Here is a 27,500-nt window from a genome sequence, read left to right on the forward strand (position 1 = left end):
GTGTATCCCTCTCTCTGTCTACCAAGGACATTGCTCCCAGCACAGTACCTGCCAATACCTTCCCACCTCTGATTCATTTCCCCTGACATTCACTTTGGTGAGAAATAGTCGCTGGGGCATCTGACATTGCCACTGCCCTTTGACGGTGTCCCCTCCAATTGTTCTAGTAGTCCATCTCACTTCTCCTTGAGTGTGTCTGTGCTCCAGGAAGTATTCAGGCCCAAGGAGAGTTGGAACAGTCAGGCCCTGCTTAGAGCACACAGGTTAAAGCCTGGTGTGAAAGATACAGAGGGTGGTTCCAGGTGAAGGTCTCATGTCCCAGCAGCAGGCAACATTGAGTGTGTAGTGTCTCCCTTCCCTGGGCATGTTATTTACCATACAGAATCTGAAGAGGAGTGTGTTTGTGTGTTTGTGTGTTTGTGTGTGTGTGTGTGTGTGTGTGTGTGTGTGTGTGTGTGTGTGTGCGCACAGCTCAAGGAAATGTGCAGACGGGAGCTGGATAAATCAGAATCGGAGATCAAGAAGAATGGCTCCATCATAGGAGAGTATAAACAGGTGAGTGTGGCAGACGATCTAAAATTCATTTCTATTGGAGTTGCTATCCATTTAGAGTTTCTACTTTCCCCCCAACCCTCAGTGACAACGTTAGTACTTCAGTATTTACTTGGCCACGGTGAGTGTGAATATGCAATATCCACTCCAATCTGCTGGCAACCAACTATAACGTCTTCATGAATCCCACTTCAGGCATTAAAGTGACATTAATCAAAGCAAAAGTATGCAACATTTGAGTGCATAGACAGAATAACAGAAATAGCAGCTCCACATCTTCACAGGAATCTAAAAATACTAGAGAAAATAATAGAAAAATGACAGAAAATTGGGGGGGGGGAACCTGAAAGCTCTCCTCAGATCATACAGCAGACAGCAAAGAGGTGAGAATGTGTTTTATTTAAAAATAGTTTGGTCCCCGCTGAGGCTGTTTTAATGGGCCTGCTGCTGACAGCGTGATTCATGGCCGGGCCTGATAATGGCCTCTGAGCTGATCTGGGAACAGAGGCTTGCTGGGGCTTTACAGGAACACTACTGTAGAGCACAGAGGACTTGGATGGGGGGGCGGCAGAGATGAATAGAGGAAGAGGGGAGGAGCAGGGGGAGAGGAACAGCTAGAAATTAGGACAGGGAAAGGTAGAACAAGGGGAGGAGGGGAGAGGGACAGGTAGAGAAGGAGGGAGGAGGGGAATAGAGGGTGGAGGGGACAGAGACAGCAGGGGGAGAGAGGTAGGAGGGGGGGGGAGCTACTAATGGGGACAGAGAGAGAAGGAGGGAGGGGGAGAGAGGCAGCAGGGGGAGAGGGGGAGCTGCTAAAGAGGACAGACACAGAGTCATGGGTAGGAAGGTAAGAGGGTTGAAGGGGGTATAGTTAGTTAAAACACATTACAGGGGATGTTTCTGGAGCCATTGCGGGATGAGGGCCGGTGTAATCACTGAGAAGAGGTTGTTAAAATGGAAAAAAACAACACAATACACACTATTCCTATCCTCCTAACAAACTCCTGAGAGGAACACTAATAATAATCACTCATACTTGTATACGAGTGCCTCAGAAGCACCACGTCCCTTTCTCTTGTCTGTGATTGGGATTATTGTTTGCTAATTGCAGCGGCTTATGTGGGGTGATGGATTTCTTTTTCTGGCAAGGCTAAATGCAGGGCTCTCTGTTTGTGGTGTGTTTGAACCCTGCTGTAGCTGGCCTCACTTGTCGCGGTGGCAGCTGCTTTTTCTCCCTGCATGAAGAGATGTCTGAGTTTGACAGGGAGGGGAGAGAGAGGGATATGTCTGTCTGTCTGTCTGTCTGTCTCGTGTGACTGCTGCTGTTGATCACAGGTCCCAGTCAGGGACATGGTCCCATGGATCTCCCAGCAGGTGGGCGGGTGAGTGAGAGAGGTGGCGATCCTCTAATGACAGGAGGTGTGGACTGCTGCTGCTAATGAATTTACTGTAAGAGGATGAAGCCACGGATTACTCTTGACGGGGGGGTTGACGGGGACGGGGGGGTTCTATTAGTGTGTTGACTTAACCATCCTTATGACAGCTGAAGACCAGGCAGGTTCATGACCTTTCTATTTGGAGCACACGTGTCCAGCTACAGTGGTCTAGGAGGTAGGCCGGGGTTAACAGTACCGCAGTAATACTGCAGTATGTATGTAATGCAGTTGCCCTAAGGGCATTAACCTTTGACCTCTCACCCCCGTGCTGTGCCTGTGCAGATCTGCTCCCAGCTGAGTGAGCGTCTGGAGAAGCAGCAGGCGGCCAACAAGGGGGAGCTGGAGAAGATCCGGGTGAGTCGCCACCTCAGTCACATGACATGATCATGGCACCCTAACCCTACCTGAGGAAGGTGGTGTACACAGGTGGTAATGTCCATTTAGGATCATCACCCTCACAGCCTGTACTTACTCAAGAGAAAGAGAGAGGAGGAGGAGGAGGAAAATGAAAGATGGAGGGAGAAAGGAGATTGACATCTGTTGTGTTGTGCAGATGAAGGTGGAGGGCTGTGACAAGTGCAGCGTGCTGTTTAACAAGGAGGGTCGCCTGAAGAAGGTGAGCGTGGCCAAGGAGGGCAGTGAGGAGGAGACGGACGAGGAGAAGGAAGAGCTGAAGAACCAGCTGAGAGAGATGGAGCTGGAGCTGGCTCAGACCAAACTACAGCTGGTCGAGGCCGAGTGCAAGATCCAGGTATGGGCGCTAACGCTAACCACCACAGCTAGCATCCTAGCATTCCCTGTTTGCCCAAACCTGTATTCATTAACAATTCATTCATGCTGCATCATGCTATGTAGTACATTAGCCTGAAGCTCGGTCAGCTCTGATCCCATTGTAACCTTAGACCTAGGTCTAGTCCTGACCGCCCTCCTGTGTGTTTGTGTGTTCAGGACCTGGAGCACCACCTGGGTCTCGCTCTGAACGAGGTCCAGGCAGCCAAGAAGACCTGGTTCAACAGGACGTTAACTTCCATCAAGACCGTAACAGGAGCGCAGGGCAAAGAGACTCCCTAACCTGACCCCCCCCTCCAACCACAAGACTGTCTGCTCCCCCTCCCAAACCTGTCACTGCCCATGCCCGGCCTCCCCTCCCCATCCCTCCCCCTCTCCCTCCCCCCTCCCCCTTGGTCAGGGGGTACCACCCACTTACTGGACCAGAGCGCGCCACACTGGTTTTTTTTAAAAAAGGACTTAAGCTCAATGGTACCACTGCCCCAAAAGAAACAATGTACTTACCGTACTTTAAAAAGAAACAAAAAAAAGGAAAGATGCTCCAATGTTTAGTCTTTATACTACTGATATTTAACAGGTAAGGAAAGGGCTTCTATAGCTACATACCTGAACTGTCCTTCCAGGCATTGGAAGAGAGCAAACACTCCATTTTACTGTCCTACTCCAGACTACTTGCACAACAACAACAGCAACAACTCAAACTGTAATTTAGGTACTACGAGAGCTAATGGCCTCCTTTTCAAACTGAGCTTTTCTAATTTCCGTTCGAAACAATATCTTTCTTTTCTATATTATGTAACTATGAACATGCTTATGTATAGACGTGTTTGTGCAAGGATGAGTCTGAGCACACCCAAGCGCATGTGTGTGCGTGCGCGTGTGTTTGTGCGTGTGTGTGCGAGTGTGAGAGAGAGAGAGAGAGAGAGAGTGTGGTAGTGTGAGAGAGAGAGAGAAAGCATTAAGGCGCGCGTGTGTATGCGTATGAGTGTGTGCATGTTTGTATGGATGATCATGTTTTTTCAAGCATCTGCCGTTTCTGTGAACTTGCCCTGAACATGAGAGGAGCTGGCTGCTGTGTGCTGAGGTGGGAGACAGACAGACAGACAGACAGACAGACAGACAGAGGAGCTTTATGACGAAGCCTTGATGTGAAGGTTGAAGTGATGATGTACAGAACTGAACAGTAGATACCGTAGATATATTAAAGCAGCGGAGGTAGCAGAGGCTGACCACTAGTGGGCGCTGTCCTGTCCCCGTGGGCCAGCTGCAGCCCTCGCAGTGCACTGGGTTGAAGCATGGGTGCTCAGAAGCTGCAGAGATGGGGTGTGTCCCGACCCTCACACCCCACCCACAGACGCAGAACCCTCCCTGTTTTAGGAACGTCCTCCTCCCCCCTGGTCCTGACTCCTCCTCTCTGAGAGCAGCTGCTCCCCCTGGCTCCCCCTTGCTCCCCCTGGGTGAACCCTGAAACAGGGTCACATTTTAAACTGATGTTAACTTATAGTGGCTCCAAAGCACTCCAGACACTAGGCATTGACCCAACTCTCCCAACATAAACACTGGTGCGTTTTAGTCACGCTGGAATTTTTCAAATACGAGTTTCCCACTTGGAAATAAGCACTCGAACGTGCCTCCAAGTCGGATCTCCAAGCGGGAATCTCAGGGTAGAAGGATTATTAGTTACGAGTTACAGCGATATTTTCTGTAAACTTGCACCATTCTCCGTGGAGAAATGTCTGCCAAAACACAGATTTTTTATTAAATAATCAACAGTTGCATCATTTCTGTTTTAACATGGTTGAGAAATAATATTCCCCAGATGACTCTTTAATGTAATAACAAGCTTTAAAAGAAGAAACTTTCTTAGTGAGATAGCTAGCTGCAATCATATTGGTTGAAGAGTTCTGACATCAAAAACACTTTGAAAAAAAAAAACACGTTCATGTCGTATTTACGACATTACCAACATCACCAACTGTGAAGCTCCAAGTTTCCAGGAGGGAATACAATAGACAGATTAACATACACACATGAGAATATCATACACACATAAATATACATCACACTCTCGCCACAGGCGCACCTAGCTATACTCCTGAGAGGGAGTGAGCTGAGGTCAAAATAAACCTGCCAGCTCATTAGGGGTCAGGGGTCACTGGTGTTCACTTTTCAGGAGTCTTGCTGAGGGCTGGGTTCATTAGGGCGGGGGGTCCTTGCACCTTATTCATATTTCTAATGGGATCTGGCTTGCTTAAGTGTGTGTTTGATGTCAGTGGAAGGAAGGCCTGTGTGTACTGAGAAGAGCAAGGGGGCCGTTCCCAAAGGCACTGGGTTGTACATAAGAAGCATTATGATGAGTTCTTGTTTATTATTTTGTATTTCTACTCTCCTCTGTAACTGTACTAACGTTGCCTAATTGTACGTGTTACAGATTTAAATGACATGTTTTTTGCTCAAAGCTTCCGTCTTAAATGTCAGACTGCTGTCTCATCCATTACATGCCAAAATGTACCTTCATCAAACATTAAAGGAAGTGTGGACATTGTAATAGTGTAGGTTGCATTGTGTATACTTCATATTTCAATATAAAGCTATGAACACAGGACTTTGTTTGTTTCTTTATTTGGCTGCTAATTGAACGGAACACTTTGATGAGCCCTCCATGTGGTCTGCTCCGGGATCCACCGGGTTGGACTGACAGGGAAGAGATGTGAGAGAGAGGGACCATTGGAAACTAATTAGGCCAGGGTTAGGCAAGCTAATGATGTTGTGCAGGGATGGGGCATTCTCCCTGCTGTGGTGGGAGTGGGAACGAGGAGGGAGTTGATCTGGTGTTTCTGCTTGGCTAGAAGATGTCGGAGTGAGATAAGAAATGCCCTCTCGATGCTCCACCACAGCTCACTTGTAACCTCCATCAAGTCAGTGTCATTGACTCCCAAGAGGAGTGAAATATGCTTTGTGTTGTTAAATTCATCACAAACACATGTTTGTATGAAATCATCTCGAGAGGAAACTATGTAGAAATGTGTTCCATGAAAAGCTCTTGTCTCATTTTCAGCCTTTTCTTTGTAATTGTGTGTTGTTTAGGAAAAACAAACTGTCTTCAGTCAATCCCTGACATCCTAATGAGCGGCTTCCCTCCTGTAGAGAGGAATCTTGAAAGAGCTTTTTGCTTTGCTCTATTTTTATCCTTTGTTCTGTGCTCTGTTCTTTTCTAGCCAGTCCCACAAAGAGTTTCCTTTCTGTTAGTGCTTCAGTAAGGAGCTATTTTTACCCATCAGTTGTGACTGATTGTAAATGTACAGTGTGTATGGATTGTGGCGGCTTAACTATATCGTTTAAAGTGTTTATAACTTTGGGGCCCTGTAAAATTATCACCCCGGCTGGAGGCTGGGGGATCAGTCTAGGTTTCCTACTGCGGCTGGGGGGCGCGAACCGTGGGAAACCTGGTAACGGCTGCAGAGTACCAAGCGTCAGCATTACGCAACTAAACAATCCCCTCCTCTCCTCTACCCCTACTTACACCTCTAAAAATACAGCCTCCTGGCCAAGTGGCAGAGAGTGGGGCACGAGAGGAATGTTTATGGGTTTGGGTTGACGAATAGCTCTGCAGTTCAATGTCGAGGGAGACCAGACAGGTTCACACCGGTTTGGCATTAGAGGCACCCCCCCAACCACCTCTGTCACAGACCCAGCCACCCCACCCCACTCCACCCCAACCATCCACTCACCCATTACTTCTGCTTAACGCTGATGCAGGGAGAGGTGTCACTCAGTATAGACTCTCCAGGGCCAAAATAGGAGCCTCCCGCCTGGGCCCGGACACGGAGCTGCGTACTGAGATCCTTTTTGCTCCTGCTGGCTGCTGATGACTTTCCCAGATGGCGGGTGTCTCTAATAGACAAGCCAGGCTGGCTCTCCTTCAGTACAGTGCAGCCAGGCTGGAAAGGACCTCCTCCATGCTCCTCCCCAGTGACGCTAAATCAGCCAAGCTGTGTCTCACCTCACACATGCTTTTTAACAGCTCTTTAACATGTCTACATTTCTGCCTTAGTTTTCCATCTGTGCTGTATCCATGGTCCTACAGTATTCATGTGTGTATACATGCTCCTATGCATAAGCATCTAATCCATCCAGTCATTCTGGCCATGTCAGTAGTGTTGTCAGGGTCTGAGTGTCACTGCCAGATGACCCAGAGAGCTGTAACCTAATGCAGGCGCAGAGAGTTGAGGGCTCAGGTTTGTTTGAGACTGCTTGTAATGCAACCAGCATCAAGTTACTGAGGTGACGAACTGGTGTCCTCTTACTCAGCAGAAACCTATTCCAGCACATGCAGAGGCTAATAAAAATATGTGCTGGTTATTTATACAGTAACTTGTTAAGTTCCCCTGATCTGTTGCATGGTCCTCAAATTATAGCAGTTTGACTTGATAGAGGTTACCAACAGTTAATATTCCCATGAGTTCATTTTAATTGGACCCAACTGTCGTAATGTTAGTAGACGTTGCCACTTCTTAATCTCAGTCAGTAATGACTCAGGATTATCATTTACGGCCTCTGCTAGTGTTGAATATCAGACATGACACTGGATCCTCTGACTCTCCCAACAGCTAAACTGTCCCTAAATGTGATTGACAGCTGCTTCGCTTACCGACAGGTTGTGTTACTTGTCATTGCCCCTCCCGACTGTATATCACTACACTTATAAGCATTACATTTGCCATAAAGTATCCTAACAAACGTTCTACTTCTGAACAACCTGTGATAATCAGAAAACAAAGACCAGATAGTAAAACACAGTAACACATTGTTTATAGCCTGCATTTATTTAATGTTTATAGAAGAAAACTTGACACTTTCAGAGATTCAGCACTTTTTTTTATTTTTTTTCAAGCATTAATTATGGCAAATACAGTGACAAACAGATCACTAGGGTGATTTTTTTTTTGCTACTAATAATTGAATACCACAGCTAGCAAACATCTACTGCCGTCATTTCTATTGGCTTCTATTTAAGCGCAGCTCTCTCACAGAGGTTGTGCACGATCACCACTTCACATTGGATTACCTTGATAACTCTTATAGTTCAAATTTATATAATTCATTTATGCCACATCATTAAAAAGTGCGAGACACACAACTCAAGCCTAGCTGTTCATCTCCTCCTCCCGTCAGAATCAAACTGAAATGAGTTATATTTACATAAAAAGATGGAAGAGCCCATCACTCATACTGTAAGACGTCACGCTCGCAAAAAAGTAATAAATAAGAGAAAATGTAAACACGAATAGGCTGAAGTGCCCAAATAACTTGAGTAGTTCAAAAAGAATATATATATGAATAGTGTATGTGTGTGTGTATATATATACATATATATGTGTGTGTGTATATATATATATATATATATATATATATATATATATAGTCTGTATTTATGTCTTTCCTATGGTTATACATTCTACTCTACAACAACAGTGTACATTCCAAAACCAAAAAAGCTTTGATCATTTAGGAGGATATTGAACATCGACGGTCAGAGATCCTGGAGCAAGCTTGTAATGCCTGCATGTGTGTTTCCACTGGTGACAGACAACTTCCATACTCAACCCTGAACTAGGTGCTGCTGAGAGGACAGTCATTTTTGCAAACCGAAAGAGGATCCATCTGTATTTCAGCCCTGCAGGCTCACAAATTGAATTCCCAGCTTCCTAGTGTGTACTGGTCTCCCACACAAGTCCCTTTCCTTTTCGGTGAAACATAAGAGTATTACAGATTTCCACATAGAAAATAGGTAGACAAGAGATATGCACTGCTACAGCCCATTATAAAGCACTGAGGTACAGAATGGGGTTGAAGTCTGTTTATTAGTAATAAATGGCTCCTGTCCTACTGTGTCTGCACCAGTTAGAGGTAGAAATCGGAGGACAGGCTTAGTTTGATACCATTCCTCATTGTGTTCCATGCATTACAATGAGGCCGTCCTCCGATGTCTCCTTCACGATCCTTCATGGTTCTGAACTATACAGCTTGTGGCTCCGCTAAAATACAATCGTTCAGCTGGGGGTAGAGAGCCCATGGATAAGAGCCCGCTCTACTGTCCCTTTGTGGTCCTGGGGTTGTACCAGACTATGAGGAGAGTGTGAGTGGGCTGTAATAACTGGCTACAGTGTGTATTTGAGTGTGTGCCCAGTGGCCCTGAGTAGGAGGTGGTGAATATTGCTAGTATGGTTTTGTGCTTGTTGTATCCCTTGTCAAGTAGGGCCTCATTCATAGGGACTTCCAAGGAGCATTGGGACGAGGTTACAATCACATGAATCAATTATATATAATTCTAACAAACACAATTAGCACTTTACAAGCCTTTTAGCAGGACTGTAATAAATGTGTTTTTCCCTAGAGTCCCCACTCCAAGGCCTCCTCATTATTGCGATATATTTGAAACCATTTCTTACGTTGCCTGGTCTTCCCATCTCCCAGATCGGTCATAGGAGATGCAGCTGTGTCGCGGTCTAGCCTGTGACCAGCATGGCTGTTCCCCTGGAAGCTACTGGAGCAGAGGTACAGGTCATTAGCCTGGCCTGCCTCTGATGCGAGCAGGAGGAGGGGAGTGGGAACTGAAAGGCAGCACTCAGTGAAATATGACGTCCAGTGTTATTCATGCGGGCCATCTGGCTGGAGCATGTCTCCACAGTCCTCAGAGAGAGGAGAGGAGGGAAAGATGCTGTAGGAAGACAGGGGCGTCTGTCTGGGGATAGATGGAGGAGTGTTCAACATGGCAGCATGGCCGAGGGTGCATCAGAACCACAAGTGCTGTACCATATGGACTTTCTTCAGACATGAAACTCGACTCGATCGGTGTTCTTGAACTATCGATTAATCCTTGACATATATAATTTCCCCCTCTATGCAGGCCTATGGTTATAATATACACATATTGTTATTCTAGAATGTCTGTCTCAAAAAAGATCAATAAGACACTACAATAGGGATTAAGCACACAGTATGTCTTGATTGACAGCTGCCAATCATAGCACTAAAGATCAGAAAGGGGCTTGTGTGTTCGACAACTATATAGTTAACTGGACTATCAAACATCTGAAAATGTAAATGTGAAATATATCAGTTCAGTTTCATCTTCACATGCATTTTCTCTGTCTCCAGTGAACAAAACAATTATCAACAACTTACCCATAACAACTTATGTCAGACTTACCCACATTTTAACCCTAACTGATTGAAGTTATCTGTCTGTAAAATGACATGCTCAATATCTTTCCCACGTCATTTAAAACAAATAATAGAACGCACATTCAAATGGACAAACACAGAAGATCAAAGTGGCATGGAGATCAAGGAAGAGGAATCAAAGCTTTTCATGTACATTCTGTCATATTTCAGCCTGTCCATCTGACTGAAGTCTCTTGTTTTGTTTTTTTCTCTCTTTTTTTTTTTTTAAAGGCTGCAGTGTTGAACATCCCAAAGAATATGAGTCGCCATCAGAAGCTGTAACTGCAACTGAAGCCACATACATTAGCGTGTGTGAATAAGAACATTTACCTTCTAACCAGCACATAAAGCTATGCCTCAATGGCTTGGGCTATTAAATAACTCATTACATTTTGGGTATTGTAGACAATGACCTTCTACTGTAGGTATTTTCGCCCATTTTATATCTTACCAGTTGTCAGATTGTGTGGTTAAGCATATGTTTGTATCAGTCTACTACATTTCAATGACAAATTACACTGGGTTTGGGATTGATTGAACATTATGTTTTGCAGCTCAACTCCACCGTAGAAATAAGGTAATAAACATTCAAATATGCTTAATATGATGATCTGTACTGTACATTGTGATCCATCTGCATACAGGACATGGTGAACCTCTCTGATAAATAAAGGATAGTCACTATTCCATGTTCAAGACCGGCTGCGGCCTTGATGCTGGGTTGGTAATCTGGCTAGGCACTGTAGTTCACCACCACACTGTATGGTTAACCCCCACACAAACTCATTAACTACACTTTACTATGGTTTCATATCAGTGGAGCATTAGATATAGATATATAGCGTAATAGAGAAGATAAGGCTGGAGGGGGGGGGGGGGGGGTATGAATCAACTGGGTCCTGCCTGTTATGACTTTTGCAGTAGAGCTTTTGTTGGGAGTCCCCATTTAATTAGTTAGCCATTAGTATGGTGACAAGGCTGTGTCAAGGCAGTAAGCCCTGTGCGTGCGTGTATGTATCAGCAGCATGCTTTACACAGCGGAGTGAAGGAGGGAGGGATGAGAGATATGGTGGAGGAGGAGGAGCAGGTGGTTCAGTATTGGAGGCCACCTCTACAAGCAGAGAAACTGTGCTTTTGGTCCCACATAGCAGGCCAGAGAGGACTGTGGTGGTCATGGGGGGGGGGGGGGGCTGACTCTCACTGCCCAACAACAGACCCCGTTTATGAGAGAGAGAGCAGGAGAACGAAAGGAAGAGAGAGGGAGAGAAAGAGCATACCACACACACACACACACAGATACAGTATAGCACAGTATAGTATGTATAGTATGTCTCAGTAGTGAGATTGTAGACCAGTGCCAAATGTTGCACTGTCCAAGTGTGCAGTCTGACAGAAAGTTAGACAGAAGGTGTGTGGAATCACAGAATGTGTGCGTGTGTGCGTGTGTGTGTGTCTCAGGCATGAAAATGGGTCGGGGTGAAAAAGGTGAGAAGGATACGAGACCCGGAACCTGCTAGGCGGTCCCGGCGGAAAGTTTTTTTTGTGGAAAAATTAGCTTCCATGTGCTCATATCTGATTTCTTTTAGATTTACTCTAGTGGTGGTCACATGCAGAATTACAAGATTGCAAAAAAATAAATAAATAAATATGAATGTAGGTCACCTATTTTGGATTCAAAACGGCGAATTTCGCAGAAAAGTGAGCGATTATCATGCCTGGTGTCTGTGTGTCTGTGTGCATGCGTGTGTGTCTGCATAATGTGTGTGTGTTAGAGAGGGTGGGTGGGTAGACTGAGTGCCTCTCATCCAGGACCGTGCTAGTGGGCCTCAGGTCGGAGAGCGTTATGCTCAGAAAGGCTCAGATGAGAAGACAGAGGCAAAAGGAAGGAAGCGTCACTAAGCTATTCTATTAGCACAGGTTAAGAAACAGGTTTCATATTGCTCAGCATGTTCTAGTACTAGATTAAATTGCTCAGTGTATATAAAATTGGAAGAAAGCTATATAGTGGGATTACAATTACATTTCACTTTGTAATTCTAAAATAATTTATACCAATGATAATTATATATATTTACATAACTACATCATAGAATAGTATCAACACATAATATTTATAGAAACATATACCATACATATATATGCATATATTCCATGGTATAGCCACACATACACACACACACAATGAATATACAATTGAAATGAAATATATTGCAATGCTTGTGTTGGGTAAGACTCAATTGAACATTCACATCATCTCAAGTAAGCTTGAAGCCAGAAGTTCAGGTGTATTGCTATATAAGAAAGACCCAATAGTCCCTCAGCCTTTTAGATGCAGCTGAAGTTCGAAAAAGTCAAATTGCGTATTGCTTGTTTTTGTTTGTTTCCATTGTTGGGGGGGGGGGATATTTGGGTTAAAGAGGAGAGAGTGAGAGGAGTTTGACCGCTCTGCCTCTGCACGTGGTGGAGAGAGAGACAGACAGCCTGGTCAAGAAGCCGGGAGGGAGCGGTTCGGTTCGTACGACCGTTTAGAGCCACACAACCTGATGGTTCTAGAAGTCAGAGAAGAGATCTTGAGGACCCAAGTGAATAATAAAAGGTGCGATGGTCCGAGGCTGGTAAAAGGGATTGTCAATGAAAAGACCACCTACAGTGAGGAGAAGAGCAGAGAGACTGCAATTAATGTGGGTTCCTATAGGAGGCATCATGTCCATACGCTCCCATTCATTGTCTCTGCTCTTTCAGGCTGTACGTGGGGTTTTCATTGCACTGGGGTGTATTCAGGTTAATAAAAGACATCAACAACTTAAGTTGCAACGGTTACCACTTCTGACAAACCGAAATAAAATTAAAAAGAAAAAACTATTGGAAAAAACAAACAAACAAACTTGGAGCTCATTCATTTGAGATAAAAGCAGAGATATGTGATAAATTATGTAGCAACTTTAAAGTTTTTCAAAGACAATGTGGTTAGTACATAACTCTGACAAATCAAATCAAATGTGATTTTGGAGAGAGTATAGTACAGTACGATGGCTGCCATCGCGACGAGAGAGAGAGGTGGAAGTCCTGGGAGCTTCCCCTGTCACCCAAGTGTCCCCTGCTCAACCAGCCATTGGACAGGACACGGAGACCTTCGACCCAATGGCTGCGCCTCATGGCTGTAACCATGGAGACGGTTGTCCTAAAAAAGGACCACTCCCGGGGGTTTCTCTCGTTGACATGATGGTCACGCCCCCAGCCACGGGCCAGCACAAGCCTTCCTCCAGAGGGCTCACTGTCTCCCTTTATGACCCCTGACCCCCTGGTTGGATCCTGGGCTCTCAAACCTCTTACATATGGGGGAAATAAATATTAATGTATTTATATTATTTTGGAAGAGTACACAATGGATGGGGAGGAGCCAGTGAGCCATGATGCAGGATAAGGAGAGGAGAGGGTATGTGGAGCCAATGTTGTGAAGGTAGCTTGGCCGGCCCATGGCAGAGGACAGACTTAAACAGCTGACACTGAGACACTCACCAAAAACAAACACAAATATAAAAGAAAAACAGACAACGGCAAAACAAAAACAAAAAAACAGGACAATTGGGTAGCAAGTCTCCATGGGTCCCTTGTTGCTGCTTTCGATTCTCCGGTGTGTACAGGTAGGTGTGTGGGTGTTCCGGTCGTGTATGCTGTGCTGTAGGATACTGTAAGGTAGGGGTGCTGTTGGAAAGGACACCAGCCAACTAACCAGCCACATCAAATTCCCCTGTGCTGTGCTGTGCTGTGAGTGACGGCCACAGGACCTCTATGTGCTGTGTGACAGTCTCTGAGGGAGGAGGGGCTTGTGTGAACGTGGGTGACATCATTAGGAGCTTTTATCAGAATAACCAGTGTGAGTGGGAGTGCTGTAGCTACCCTAAAGCTGCTGCTAGGCGACTGTAGCCTCTGGTGCTAAGCTCTACACCACTTCTGCCCTCTGCTATCTACATCCTGTCCAAGCCAGCGGCATTTCCTGTCCAGGCCATGCAGCTTCCTGTAACTGTGCATATCATGAAACAGCTTCCGCTACTACAAGCCAAACAGAAAGTGTTAGTTAACCTAGCGAGGGCCCTATGAGGAGTCTATTGCAGCTACTAGCTAGGGGCCCTTGATTCACATATACACCAGGCAGTGCTCAGCTTTTTTAGGAGATAAAGGTTTATTTGTCCACAGTAGTATAATAATAATAATAATAGTATAATAATAATTATACTTATACATCCTTCACACAGCTCTCATTACTTTTACAGAGAATGTGTCTGTGTCCAATTGCACAAAAGGCCTAAAACCTTCCTATAGGAGAACAAATAACAACAATAACAAAAAGGCTGATATAATTTAGATTCAAAAGAATGAGGTAACAATTCACAGTACAAATCCTTCAAGTGTTTCTTTAAAGAGCTTAAACCTGCAGTTTTTTTTTTTTTATTCATAAAAGTTGGAAACAGTAAGAAAAAACAAACAAAAAATAAAATGCACTTTTACAAATGTGTCTTCTGCTCAAAAAGTCCTTAGTTCCACCCTGGATATGTTGAAAAACACACTCATTTTTCCCTTCTTAAAAAAAAAAAAAAAGTGGGGCCCCTGTGCTAAAAGAACTGGTAGTGAGGGACGGGGTAGGCAGGCATTTTCATGACAGGCAACAGAATCATTCTCTTGGGATAACCTACAGAGGAGACACGAAAAGAGCACTCCACATGAGTCCAGTAACTACAGCTACCTTCTGTAGTACCTAGCTACACACCAGGGAGGCTGCTGGAGGCAGAGATCAGAGGATGGCTCATTGTCTTATATCCAGACCATTCCTCATTCCATCCCAAGCATTACAATGAGCCTGTCCTCTGATTTGTACCTCCACCAGCCTCCCCTGCTAGACATTGCCTGTGTTATACCGTAGTAGCTATCTAGTACCTAGCTAGACAGTTCCTGTGTGCAGAAGCTACAGCATACAGTAGGAGGGGGAGAAGGTGTGTGTTTGTGTCTGTGTGTGTGTGTGTGTGTGAGAGAAAGTAAGTGAGAGGAGTCAGGGTCAACTGAAACATCTGGGTATTGACGGGTAACGATCAACGGAGTCAGCAACTTTACCTCTGCACTAACCCTGTGTTTGTCACTGGATTATATTAAAAAAAAAATATATTTATAATAATTTTTTGGGAGAAGATAAAACATTTTTTAAAAAGAAGAAACTTTGAGTAATAAAAACAATTAGCTATTTCCTATTTGCTGTATGAATGCGTGTGTTGTGATTGGTGTGTGTGTGTGTGTTCAGAAGGTGAGAGGGGAGAACGGGTGTGGTGCTGAGGCGGCCCAGGCCAGGGCTGTGGCTGGCTGGTGGTCTGTTTACTGCTACTGCACAGTTTAAGTGTGCAGTTAAGTTGTTATGGTCTGGCTGGCGTGGTCGTGAGTGCAGTTGTGGTTGCGGTCCTAGTTGAGTCGTGTAGGTTTCTCAAGTGTGTGTGTGTGTGTGTGTGTGTGTGTGTTTTTTTCTCACAGTCTTGAACCCATTTAAGAAATCACAAAGCAGCAACAGGAGCCAAGACGGTCACAGCAGTGTCAGATGACGGTAGTGGAGGGGGTTAAACTGACACATGCAAACAACAGCTCTCAGAAGCTCTGGGGGAGGGAGAGGAGGGGGGAAAGGGGGGGGGGCACATCATTTCACAGCCAAATACCAGACCTCCTTCATGATGGGGGGGTTAAGGAACGGTCAGGGGAGAGCGGGCCATTGGGGTTAAACTACACCACTCAGCTCCACTGGGCTGCATAGAGAAGGGAGGAGGAGCCCCCTGTGTTGTGTTGGGGGCGGGGGGGCGCGGGGCTCTCCTGAGTGTGTGTGAGTTGTCCCCAGTTGGCCCACTCCCCCCTGCACATAAGACTCATTCAAAGCACCCTGAGACAGGCGGAACTGGGGGGCCAATGCCACGCACCACACAAGGATCAGTCTGTTCTACCTTGAGTGTGTGTGTGTGTGTGTGTGTGTGTGTGTGTGTGTGTGTGTGTGAGAGAAACAGATAGTTTGAAAAAAACTGCATGCTGTTGTGTGTGTGTGTGTGTGTGTGTATATGTGTGTGTGTGTGTGTGTGTGTGTGTGTGTGTGTGCGTGTGCGTGTGCGTGTGTGCGTGTGTGGCAGTCTTTCACTAGATAGAGTTATGCTGTGTGTGCGGGAGAGTGTCTGGCAGCAATAAAAAAAAAGAGACTATGGGAGACATTCACACCCTTCAGATCTGTTACACGCCACTGGGCCTGGCACTGAGCTGACCAGCCTCTTCCCTGCCAGGGGTCACTCCCCATGTGGTCAGATAATCACCACAACACCAACTCAATCAACTCAGACCTAGAAGTCCATAGAGCTGGGGTTGGTACATGTCGCTAGTCACTATGCATTTAAGTACATAGCAGAACGCCTTTAGTCTGTACTGTAGGTAGTGTAGCGTAGTTAGTGTATACACCAAAGACTAACGCTGTGTGTGTGTGTGTGTGTGTGTGTGTGTGTGTGTGTGTGTGTGTGTTGATGGCATTGGGTCCCAGGCTTAGCTTTGAATGGGGGTATCATGGGGGTTGGCTGTAGACGACAGAGCTACACTGTGGAGAGATCCAGATGTCCAGACAGGGTCGGAGGAGTAGGAAGGGGGGGGTAGCGGAGCAGGCAGACTGACAGCAGCAGCAGTGTTCGGACACTCAGGCCAAGAAGCACAGCAAGGCTTGCTCCAACCACAGTAAGAACCAAAAGGTTATGATCGGTTTTATCACTTTTTTTTCTTCTTTTTTTTTCCGCCCAATTCTAAAATTTGGTATCTCAATGGCACTGTATTGATCTCCAGTAGGGCCTCGACAGGTGTGGGGACGAACAGAGGAGAGAGAGACTGTTTGGACCCTAGACTCTGAGGCGGTGGGGAGGAGGGGGGAGGAGGGCCTTACCGTAGGCTGGGGCGGCGGCAGCAGCAGCACTGTATTGCGCGGCAGCCGCACTGTATCCATATGGGTTCCCGAAGCCTGAGAGACACGGTGAAGCATTAAAGACTGTGAGGGAGCGCCATGTTACCGGACACACTCCCAGTCTCACTCACACCCAGTCACTCAAACACACACACCGCCCAGTCACACACACCCATCCAGTTACACACTGTAATGGCTAAAAATGCTCTGACGTGTCTTCCTGACATTCCTGTGTATAATCAGTATATCCTAAGTTGATTTGTTCCTGTACTAACGTCATAGACTAAAAGGTTAACAGTATGTTATCTGATCTAACTGCTCTGGAGTTCTACATGAATGCAAGTTTGGATATTGTGTTCTGATTACTTGTGACCTTACTTCTCAGTACAGAATGTGCTCATTCTGCCGGGTAGGCCGGGTTAAATCTGCCACTTGACAAGATAGTGTGCCCATCTGCTAGTACTGAGAAAGATAAGGTACACACCAGCTCATTGTCTGTAAATCACGCCACCCTCGAAGGGGGGCCGGCTGACCTTGTGCATCCAGTCCAGTATAAAATGGTCGTGAGAGCTGGAATTCGGGGCTTCTTGCCAAGACATGACACTTCTGTTGTGTACTGTTGTAGAACAAGTCAAATACTTTGCAAACTATTTTGATTAAACCTTATTAACGAGTAAATACTGTGTACCATCTTGTTGGTTTTCCTGTCTCACCTGAGGACCGTATGGTTACATTTCCATTACAACACACACACACACACGCAACCACACACACACACACTTCAAATAACCAATGTGATAAAGAATATTGGAAACACAAGACAAACACACATCCGGACATACCCACACACACACCTGGTGTGACGTATCCCGGGGCAGCAGTAGCAGCGCTGACGAAGGCCCCTCTGGCGGCCAGGGCCGCCCTCCCTCTCCCCCTGGCCACATGGGCGGCCACCGCAGACGCTGCTGCAGCGGCAGCTAGAGCTCCTTTTGCGTGTGTCTGCTACACACACACACACGCACGCGCACACACACACACACACACACACACACACACACACACACACACACACACACACACACACACACACACACACAGTAGTGTTACTGCTAACGTAGGTGCTACACTGGGATGCCGTGCGTGCAAATGCAAACACATCCATCAGTGCAGTAATGAGCCTGCTACACCAGAAACATAAACAGTGTGGAGGCAAAATAAAGTGCCCTCCCAGTCTATTTCTGGAAGGAACTTCAAATGTATCAATTCCTGACACTGCCCTGCCAAATCTGAATATTTAGGAGTTGGGGTTTGTCCTCTACAGTACCTCCAAATATAAACCTAGGGTATATTTTGATTTATCAGCTAAACAGGTACCACTATTGTATGCCTGGCCTACTATTAGCTACTACTATAGCATTATTTGGGGACCTCATGTGATTTAGAAATTACCCCCCACATCTGTGTTTCGTGCGGTGAATTCGCACGGGATAAGCAAAGTCTGTATTTCACTAAAATGTACTGACATTATCCTCCGGATATGATGTCAAGGCTCTATGTAACTAACTCACTGTACCCCGACATAACTGTACAACAACTGTATACTTTTACTTCAGAGGAAAACATTGTACTACTACATTTAAGTACATTGTGCTAAAACCTCTCTTTCATACTTCTTGGAAACGAGGCAGAAAAAAGGCGCGGAGGTAATCTAGCACGACTGAATGACCAGCCAAATTGTACACACGTAGTATAGAGACTGTACACTGAAAACCGGACGCCTGGAAATCCAAAATGTATATTTACTCTACTGTACGTTAATTGACCGGTAACGTTATACAACTTACAGCCAACATGGACGATGACAAGCTGATGACACTAATTCAAAGCCACAGGGAGCTCTTCGACCCCAGTTATGACTGGTATAAAGATACGATCTAAACTGACCAAGCTTGGAGAGCAATTTCTCTGGCAATCGGATTCTCTGGTAAATTACGTTAGCTAAGAAACGAGCTACCTGAGATAACTAACCAACGAAAAATGTGTCTTAAAACAGCGATGTGTGTCACAAGTTAACCAAGTAATTTATTTAACCATTGTGTCACCATTAATGTATAAAACGTGGGAAGGCGTGTCATGCCACATAGCTACACGGCCCATCTCATATGGGATTACAAGACACCTATATTACATAATAATAATCAAGCATGTAAGCACAATATGTCCAGTTGTATATTGGAGAAATTGTGGAAGCAAGGCAAGCAATATTGGGTAGGATTGGTAGAGCCTATAGTAATCAGCCTGAATCGAATGTTGACGTCGCATCGTCTGAGAATTTTCTTTTTGAATAAAAGTCTGAAGAAAATAAATGTCTGAATAAAAGTCTGAACCTTTTTTTTCTGAATAAAAGTCTGGAAAAAAAAAAGTCTTTTTTTTTTCAGAATAAAAGTCTTACAAAATAATTTCTGAATAAAAGTCTGAAACTTTTTTTTTTCAGAATGAAAGTCTAAAAAACAAACAAACATGCAAACAACCCCAAATCACAGAGATGCCGATTCACATGGGACTAATATCATTACAGGACCTCTGTGTTTGGTGAAACATGGTAGGTCATTTTGTGATGGAATTTTTACTTCACAAATTACGGACAATGGCAGATTTGCACGAGATTAAGATCACAGACGACCTCTGCAATTATTACAAATGACTAGAGGTCCCCAGGTAACACTAGTCCCATGCCAATAGGGCTATTGTGTCTCTTTTCTACTAGAGAAAGCTGCAGGCTGAGAGACGACCATGGTCACTGATCTGATACAACCAAAGAGTAACAAGCTGTACAACCTCCTGCAGATACACAGTATGGATAAGTGATGGGGCCTCTACAGATACACAGTATGGATAAGTGATGGGGCCCTCATGTATTGTACAGTATTGATCTGATTGGTTGATGTGACTGGGTGTTCTATGTGGGCTCTTCTCTAGAGTGTCAGTAGTGGTAGCCCACCTGAGGGATGATCTTCTTCTTCTTGTTTCCCGCCGCGTTGGGACCTGAGAAGAGCTTCTCCAGGGCGGCCAGGGCAGCACTGGCCTTCGCCACCTTCTTATTGGGCCCCGCCCCGCGAAACTTCTGCCCATCCACCTCCACCTGGCAAAACACACACACACACACACACACACACACACATAAGAAGTAGCACGCACGCACGCACGCAAGCACACACACGCACACGCACACGCACACGCACTCCTTTTCAATCAATGGGGAGACAGTCAGGACATATGCAAGCGATGTTAGTAAGACTTGACCTCCTCTTCAGTGATGTTAATCAATCTGTGAGTCACTGAGGCGTGACAGAAACCACAGCAGACAGCAACCAGAGAGCTATCAGTGGCCCTGGAGGAACAGCACTTAGCACAGCTCTCTCAGCTTGATTGACTGCTCTACTGTACGCCTGATAAGCCCCAACATCAGAGAGTGTATGTGTGTGTGTGTTTTGCCAGGTGGAGGTGGATGGGCAGAAGTTTCGCGGGGGGAATATGCGTGGCGTAAAGCCTCACCTCCATGACGAAGCGCTTGTCGTGGCTGCCACCGCTCTCTGATATGAGCTCGTACTTCAGCCCCCTGCGCTTCTCGTTGAGCTCCATAACTGGGTTCTTCCCACTGGCCGTCAGAATAGGACCCTGAGTTCGGACCTGACACAACGAGACCAGAGAGGAAATCAGATGACACAGATACACAGCATGGGATCGCCAAAGAATCTTGTTCTTTCTGCCTTAATTTTCTTGTTCTTTGTGCCTTCATGAGAGTAATCCATCAGCTGTGTGTGTGCGTGTGCGTGTGTGTGTGTGTGTGTGTGTGTGGGGGGGGGGGGGGGTGTATGTACCTCCAGTGTGTTTGAGTCTGAGGAGTGTGTTGTGTTATTGCTTGAGTGTGTGGACGTCTCGCTCTTTCCCTCGCCGTCAGACTTCTCGTCGGCACTCATTGATTCCAGGTCTGTGTCGAACCCGGTGGGGTAGCCCATCGCCTGGAGGACCTAGAGGAGGAGGAGGAGGAAGAGGAGGAGAGGAGTGAGGGAGGGTCCATTACCTACATGTGTGTTGACCCTTCGTCGTGATGCACCCCTTTGTGGGCTCTGTGGCTTAAATTGAACTCAAACATACAGCACTCGTGTTCCATCTCAATACATCTGAGTCCCACAGAAGCTAATTCCCTGGCCCAGCGAGCACCGTAGGGCTAGTGGACAGGGCAGGACAGGAGAGGAGCACCAGGTCTGCCCCAAATTGGTGCTAGCGCTACAGAGAGCGAGCGAGAGAGAGAGAGAGAGAGAGAGAGAGAGAGAGAGAGAGAGAGAGAGAGAGAGAGAGAGAGAGAGAGAGAGAGAGAGAGAGAGAGAGAGAGAGAGAGAAAAAGAGCCATTTATGGGAATCTGAGAGGGAAAGAGGATTATCCTGGTTCAATGCTCAGGAGAGCCTCTTTGTTCACAACGATGTCAGGATTACACAGATTTGGCCGCCTTAACCCCTCGGCAGCCAGTAGGGGGGTTAGGAGACATCCCTGACCACAGCTGGAACACATAAAACACTGCCTCCATGAATGACCACTCTTCCCCTCTCACATCACAGAACAGCTCTCCCTGCTCCCTCTCACCACACCAACACCTCTCTCTCCAGACTTAGCTCTGCTACCTAAATCAGACTGGTCTGGTCTCATCTACAAAACAATGTGTTACACACACACAAATGCTCATCCGACCATCGCAGAGGAAGACGTGTGTGAGGTTTCAAGCGCATCAACATCCGCAAGGCAGCCGGGTGCTTAAAGCGTGTGCAGAACAACTGGCTGGTGTCACTGTCTTCACCATTATATTTAACCTCTCCCTCTCCAAGGGTATAGTGCCCTCCTGCTTCAAGTCATCTGCCATCATCCCGGTACTGAAAAAGGGTAAGGTGACACGCCTAAACAACTGGCGCCCTGTTGCTCTCACACCTGTAGTGAAGCAAATGCTTTGAGAAGATCATCAAGGTCCTGATCTACAGGGCGTTGCCACCCTTCCTAGACCCTCACCACATTTTCCACTCACAGCTCCAACACAGGGTTCAATTTCGCAGACGACACGACAGTGATTGGCCTGATCACCGATGGCGACGAGACCGCCTACAGAAGTGAGGTCGACCGCCTGGCTCAGTACAGCCAGGTCAATAACCTCACTCTCAACGCCGACAAGACCAAGGAGGTGGTGGTGAACTTCAGGAAGAAGAGGCAGGCACAAGACCCCATCAACAGGTCTGCTGTGGAGAGAGTAAACAGCATCCAGTTCCTGGGGGTTCACATCACTAACGACCTCACCTGGGATGAACACACCAACGCGAAAAAAAAAAAAAAATGGTGAAAAAGGCACAATGTCTCAGGGGGCTGAACAAGTTTGGCTTAGGGCCTAAGATCCCAGGGGCCTTCTTCAGAGGCACAACCAAGAGCATCCTGATGGGGAGCATCCTGATGGGATGCATCACTGCCTGTTATGGGAACTGCACTGACCAAAACCGCAAAGCGCTGCAAAGGGTAGTGCGGACAGCTGAGAAGATCAGCGGTTGTGAGCTTCCCTCCATCCACAACACCTACAAGGACCGGTGCGTCAGAAAGGCCCTCAGGATCATTAGGGACCCAGCCACCCCAATCAGAAACTGTTCGAGCTACTGCCGTCGGGGAAACACTACCGAAGCCTTGGGGCTAAAACCCAGAGGCTGACAAACAGCTATTTCCCCCAAGCAATCAGGCTCCTGGAGAAATACACTGGAAGGGTGCACAACCCCACGCTCACAGCGGAAATTAACATATTGCAGTATAACAAATACTACCATACTGTATTGTATTATATTGCATTTCATATCATCATGCTCTGCACAGCATTTTTGCACTTTTGAAGCCACTGTAAAATCCATCACTTCAATGTAGGGTTAGTTTTTTATTTTTATTTTTTACTTACGTTACTTATTATTATTGTGTTTTGTATCTGAATGCTGCAATGTCAATGTTGAGGTACCAAAGCCAAATAATTATACTCTTGTGTAGTTGCAATCCTGATTCTAATTCATCCAGGGGGTCGTTCACATGCCACCCCACCCCTGCCCAAGTTACCTTGACGGCGACGTGCAGCTTGGCGGTCTTCTTGGAGGAGCCCGAGGCCTCGTGCACGGTCCCATCCACGTCCACAGACATGGTGAAGACTGGCGCGTGGACCGGCCCTGACTGGGACAGCAGCTTGTACTGCAGCCCTGGCCGGATCTGGTTCAGACGCATCAAAGCATTCATCGGCTGGTTGGAGTCTATTGCTTTGCTGTCGAGAACTGTGTGTGTGTGTGTGTGTGTGTGTGTGTGTGTGTGTGTGTGCATATGGAGTGTGTGTGTGTATGGGTATGTGTGGGTATGGTGGGTGGGTGTGTGTGTGTTTGTGTGTGTGTGTGTGTGTGTGTGTGTGTGTGTATGGAGAGAATGTGTGTGTGTAAACAGGAAAAAAAAACAATAAAAACATAAATCAGTTTGGAGGAGCGATGGTACACTTGTATCCTCTACAGCTCTGCAATCGACTGTGCACCATTCTGTAATTATCTTCCAAAAAGCTAATTGTCAAATCTGCTTCTTTCTAGCCCATTTGTTTTCTGCTTGCAGGGAGGACAGGCTAGGGGACAGCTGGATGGCTTTGAGAAAAATTACAAATCAATACAATTGATTTCCCAGGGGTTGTGTGGCGCATGTGCCTTGAGAGAGAAGAGAGGAGTGTGAATGGGAAATAGAGACAGGGTAGGAGAGGTGGGCTGTATAGCCACTAACACACACACACACACACACACACACACACACGCACGCACAGTTCAGTCACATGATGTTAGTTTAGAGCAGAAAAGGAAATTGGTGCCTCAGTCTCTCCAAGGCCAAGCATTTCCTCAATCCGACAGTCTGGAATTATAAGAAGTTTGTGCAGCTGCTGCTATCAGGGTCGTCACACATGATCACATGACTTTCTCACAGGTCACAGGACAGAAGAGGTCAGAGAGGTGAAATGGACCTTTCCGCAGGTTCCTCTTCATCTTCTTGATGAGGTCTGTGTCCTCCATAGGCCCGTCCTCGTAAGGTCTCTTCAGTCCTGAGCCTGAATAACAAAGTTACATTAGTATACTTATCAACATGACAAGCACACACACACACACACACACACACACACACACACACACACACACACACACACGAGACGCGCACGCACGCACGCACGCACGCACGCACGCACGCACGCACGCACGCACACATTTATGCACACGCACACACCTTCTTTGTCTGACCAGGGGTATTTCTGGGAGGGTTTACTTGAGGGAAGAGCATCCATCTCCAGGACTTTGTAGATCTGCCCAAACGCCATGAGTCTCAGGGATTGCTGCCAAACACACACACACACACACACACACACACACAGCAGACAGGTGAGGAGAGCAGGACAGCCAGCCAGAGAGACAGACACAGAGGGAGAAACAAACAAAACAAAAATCATTTCTGTGGTTCACGATCCCATTTACAGAAACCAATGTTTTGTTTACAGTTTGTTTGTTTTCATGGACAAGTGCTCTTGAGCAACAATTGCCTTCGCAGTTGCCCAAGAGTCACGGGGGTTACTTAGCAACCGTGGCTGCGCTGCGACCCCATGTAAACAATACAAGCGGAACAATTGGCACAGCACTTTGCTGTGGTTCGAGACGATGTGTTGGAAAGGCACAGGCATCATACCATCTATGATCATTTACAGAGGACGACAAGCAGGAGTGAGGGCCGACCCTCACTCAACTAGAACAGAGATGCGCACCCCCCGTCTTTCCACCTCTTGTCCTGAAGTACGCACTTGTGCACTTTCCCACGTGGGTTTCAATGGAATGTAGATGGGTGTTAAGAGCCCACGCATAAACCGATCTGATGCTGGGAGTGCTGTGGAGGAGTGTGGAGTGCACAAGTGTGTACTTCAGTGGGAAGGGGGAGGGGGGTCAATGGGATGCAGCTAAACTCTCACTTTTTGGGGGCTTCACTCACAGAAAGGGGGTATTAGCACTCGTACAAACAGACACAGTCCATTTCCTAATCAAACATATTAGGAGAGGCCTGGAAACACTGAGGCATTCATACGCTGGGGCATCCGTACCGCATTGACATTCCAGCCCCGTTCTCACCTTCCTACAAGAAGAAGCACTGGGAGGATTTTCACTCAGCCATGCGGATCACTCTCCTCTGCTCAGTGGGACGAACGAGCACACACACATACATACATACGCTCACACACACACACACACACACACACACACACACACACACACACACACGTACATACATATACACACACAAACACATACATACATACACACACAAACACATCCTCCCAGTGGCACCAAAACAAGGTTCATGGGTCAGAGAGATGTGTGTGCGTGTAGCACACGTGTTAGCTCTTCCATCACACCAGGTTGTGGTGTGTATGTGTGTGTCTGAGACAGTGTGTAGCCACTCTACACACAGCTCATGGCCCAGATAAGAGCGGAGCGTCTTTAAGGGGTTCCGTGTCTGACACTCTAATCTCCAGGCTAGAGATCAAGATAAGAGCAGGACTGGAGCTGGGGACCCTGGCTGCTCGCTGCACTGAACACTGAGAACTGAACACGGAGACAGAGTAGTAGACAGGGTGTGAGTGTGTGTGTGTGTGTGTGTGTGTCTGTGTCTCACCTGGGCGCTGTAGGTAAGGGCCTCTAATTCCATGTCTGTCACGGCCAACAGCGTGTTAGTCAGCTCCTTCTCACATGGGTCGTGCAATCCTGGTCCACCTTAGGGAACACAACCAAAACAAAGCCACACTGTGACATCACATCTTTAAAACACAGCGCCCGTACCGACCAATTGGACACTTCCTGTTCGTTCAGAAGAACTTCAAGCACGCCACTCTTTCAAAATGCCATCAGTTAAACAAATTAAACAAACTCGTCCTCAAAATAGCATTCAACTTGTCCTTGTCTGTTGTCCTTTCCAGCTCACCCAGGGAAACTTAATGAGTTACTATTTCTGACATCACTAATGAATTATGATCTCATCAAACCTCTGAGAAAGGACCTGAACATTTAGAGGCTATAACAGGTCTGTTGTTTCTACGACAGAGCGAGAGAGAGAGAGAGAGAGAAGGTCGGGGGGACAGGGACGGGAGAGAGAAAAACAGGAGAGAGCGCATGAGAGAAAGAGAGATAGCGATAGATAGATAGAGGCTGGTGGCTGGAGAAAGTAGGTTACAATGGTTTAAATATGTTCTACTATTTGTGTTTCATAGAGGAAATGTACACAATCTCCTGATCAGAGCTCTTATTTCCAAGTCAAGATAAGACCTGAAATATTAACTGAACAGAACCAAACCCCCCTCATTACCCTGGCTGCCTCTCTGTGAGTCCTGGGGACTGGAGACTATAGCTGTAACTATATTTATATGTTCATATTTATAATATTTATTTACAATGTCATATTTCCAGAGGAAAAATCATGGGTCAAAACCGAAATGAGTGGAATGAAGGGGTGGGGTCCAAATCTCTCATCCCTCCCTCCCTCCCTCCTTCCCTCCTTCCCTCCCTCCCTCTCTCGCCCCTGGTGGTCGGGGGGCCTACCTGGAAGCAGGATACCCGAGGCCAGGCACTCCATAACCCTGCGGAGGGCCTCCCCTGCGCCCAGTGGCCGGTTACACGTGGCGATGGCCTTCTCACAGATCAGCTCAAGGGGCTACAAAGGAGGGACAAGGCAGGGTTACAGTAACACACACACGCACACATACACACACTGATACACGAATGAGTGTAGTGTGCATACAGACAGACAGACAGACAGACAGACAGACTCACCCATCCTCTGAGAGGCTCCCAGGCTGGTAGTCTATTGCACATGTCCCTCAGGATCCTGAGGATGATCACACAGGACTTCAACCCGTTCACTCTGGCCTAGGAGAGAGGGAGAGTAGCACAGACAATAACTCCCCAGGCCCTGACACCGATAAACCCGGGGATGACTGTTTCTGTGTGTCAACATTAGGTCATGCCATAGAGAGGTCCCTTTAGTTGAACGGTACACTCCAGCTAATTGTAATGTACAGTTGGCAGAGATTTTTTTTTGGGTGGAGACGCAAAACGGTCCAGGGAAGCATTGACAGTATGACAGTCAGGCAGGTTTCTAAACAGCCAAAAGAAAAAGAAAGTGTAACGATTGCTGTTGCAGCCTTACGATCCTCCCTCAGCGTCTCTTTCAATCTCTCTTTGCAAAACATAACTGTGTATTGAATTGCCCCAACAAAGGCTTTATACAAATTATGTTCGCACAGAGTACACTGTCTGTACTGTACCCATACAGAGCATGATCGAGAGAGCTTCTAGTGAATGAGAATGAATCAATTCTACTTTAGTATTATGGGGTGTGTGTGTTTTTGAAAGGAAATCCAATCCAAATCGGCAATTGCCCTTTGAGGATTAGCGAATTGAATTTG

The 27,500-nt window shown here is 46.5% G+C and overlaps 2 protein-coding genes across 2 annotated transcripts in view; one reads left to right on the forward strand and one right to left on the reverse strand.

Moving 5' to 3' along the window:
- The window catches only part of rabgap1 (RAB GTPase activating protein 1), a 53,745-nt gene extending 50,431 nt beyond the window's left edge, over window positions 1-3,314 (forward strand). Inside the window, exons 24-27 of the mRNA XM_080528233.1 lie at window positions 472-555; window positions 2,271-2,342; window positions 2,542-2,739; window positions 2,937-3,314. Coding sequence (XP_080384359.1) covers window positions 472-555; window positions 2,271-2,342; window positions 2,542-2,739; window positions 2,937-3,059 — 477 coding nt within the window. The 3' untranslated portion in view covers window positions 3,060-3,314. The remainder of the gene's footprint in view (window positions 1-471; window positions 556-2,270; window positions 2,343-2,541; window positions 2,740-2,936) is intronic.
- A 9,239-nt stretch (window positions 3,315-12,553) lies between these two features.
- Window positions 12,554-27,500, reverse strand: part of strbp (spermatid perinuclear RNA binding protein) — a gene marked incomplete at its 3' end in the record, with an annotated part of 20,802 nt that continues 5,855 nt past the window's right edge. The window contains exons 5-16 of the mRNA XM_080530391.1: window positions 26,866-26,961; window positions 26,635-26,746; window positions 25,715-25,812; window positions 24,284-24,389; window positions 24,027-24,110; window positions 23,099-23,307; window positions 20,847-20,996; window positions 20,521-20,655; window positions 19,967-20,107; window positions 17,820-17,964; window positions 16,948-17,022; window positions 12,554-12,648 (exon numbers count right to left, since the gene is read on the reverse strand). Of these exons, the coding sequence (XP_080386517.1) occupies window positions 12,554-12,648; window positions 16,948-17,022; window positions 17,820-17,964; window positions 19,967-20,107; window positions 20,521-20,655; window positions 20,847-20,996; window positions 23,099-23,307; window positions 24,027-24,110; window positions 24,284-24,389; window positions 25,715-25,812; window positions 26,635-26,746; window positions 26,866-26,961 (1,446 nt within the window). The remainder of the gene's footprint in view (window positions 12,649-16,947; window positions 17,023-17,819; window positions 17,965-19,966; window positions 20,108-20,520; window positions 20,656-20,846; window positions 20,997-23,098; window positions 23,308-24,026; window positions 24,111-24,283; window positions 24,390-25,714; window positions 25,813-26,634; window positions 26,747-26,865; window positions 26,962-27,500) is intronic.

Source organism: Nansenia antarctica, assembly GCF_963989245.1.
Source record: "Nansenia antarctica genome assembly, chromosome: 4".
In the NCBI taxonomy this organism is placed as follows: Eukaryota; Metazoa; Chordata; class Actinopteri; order Argentiniformes; family Microstomatidae; genus Nansenia; species Nansenia antarctica.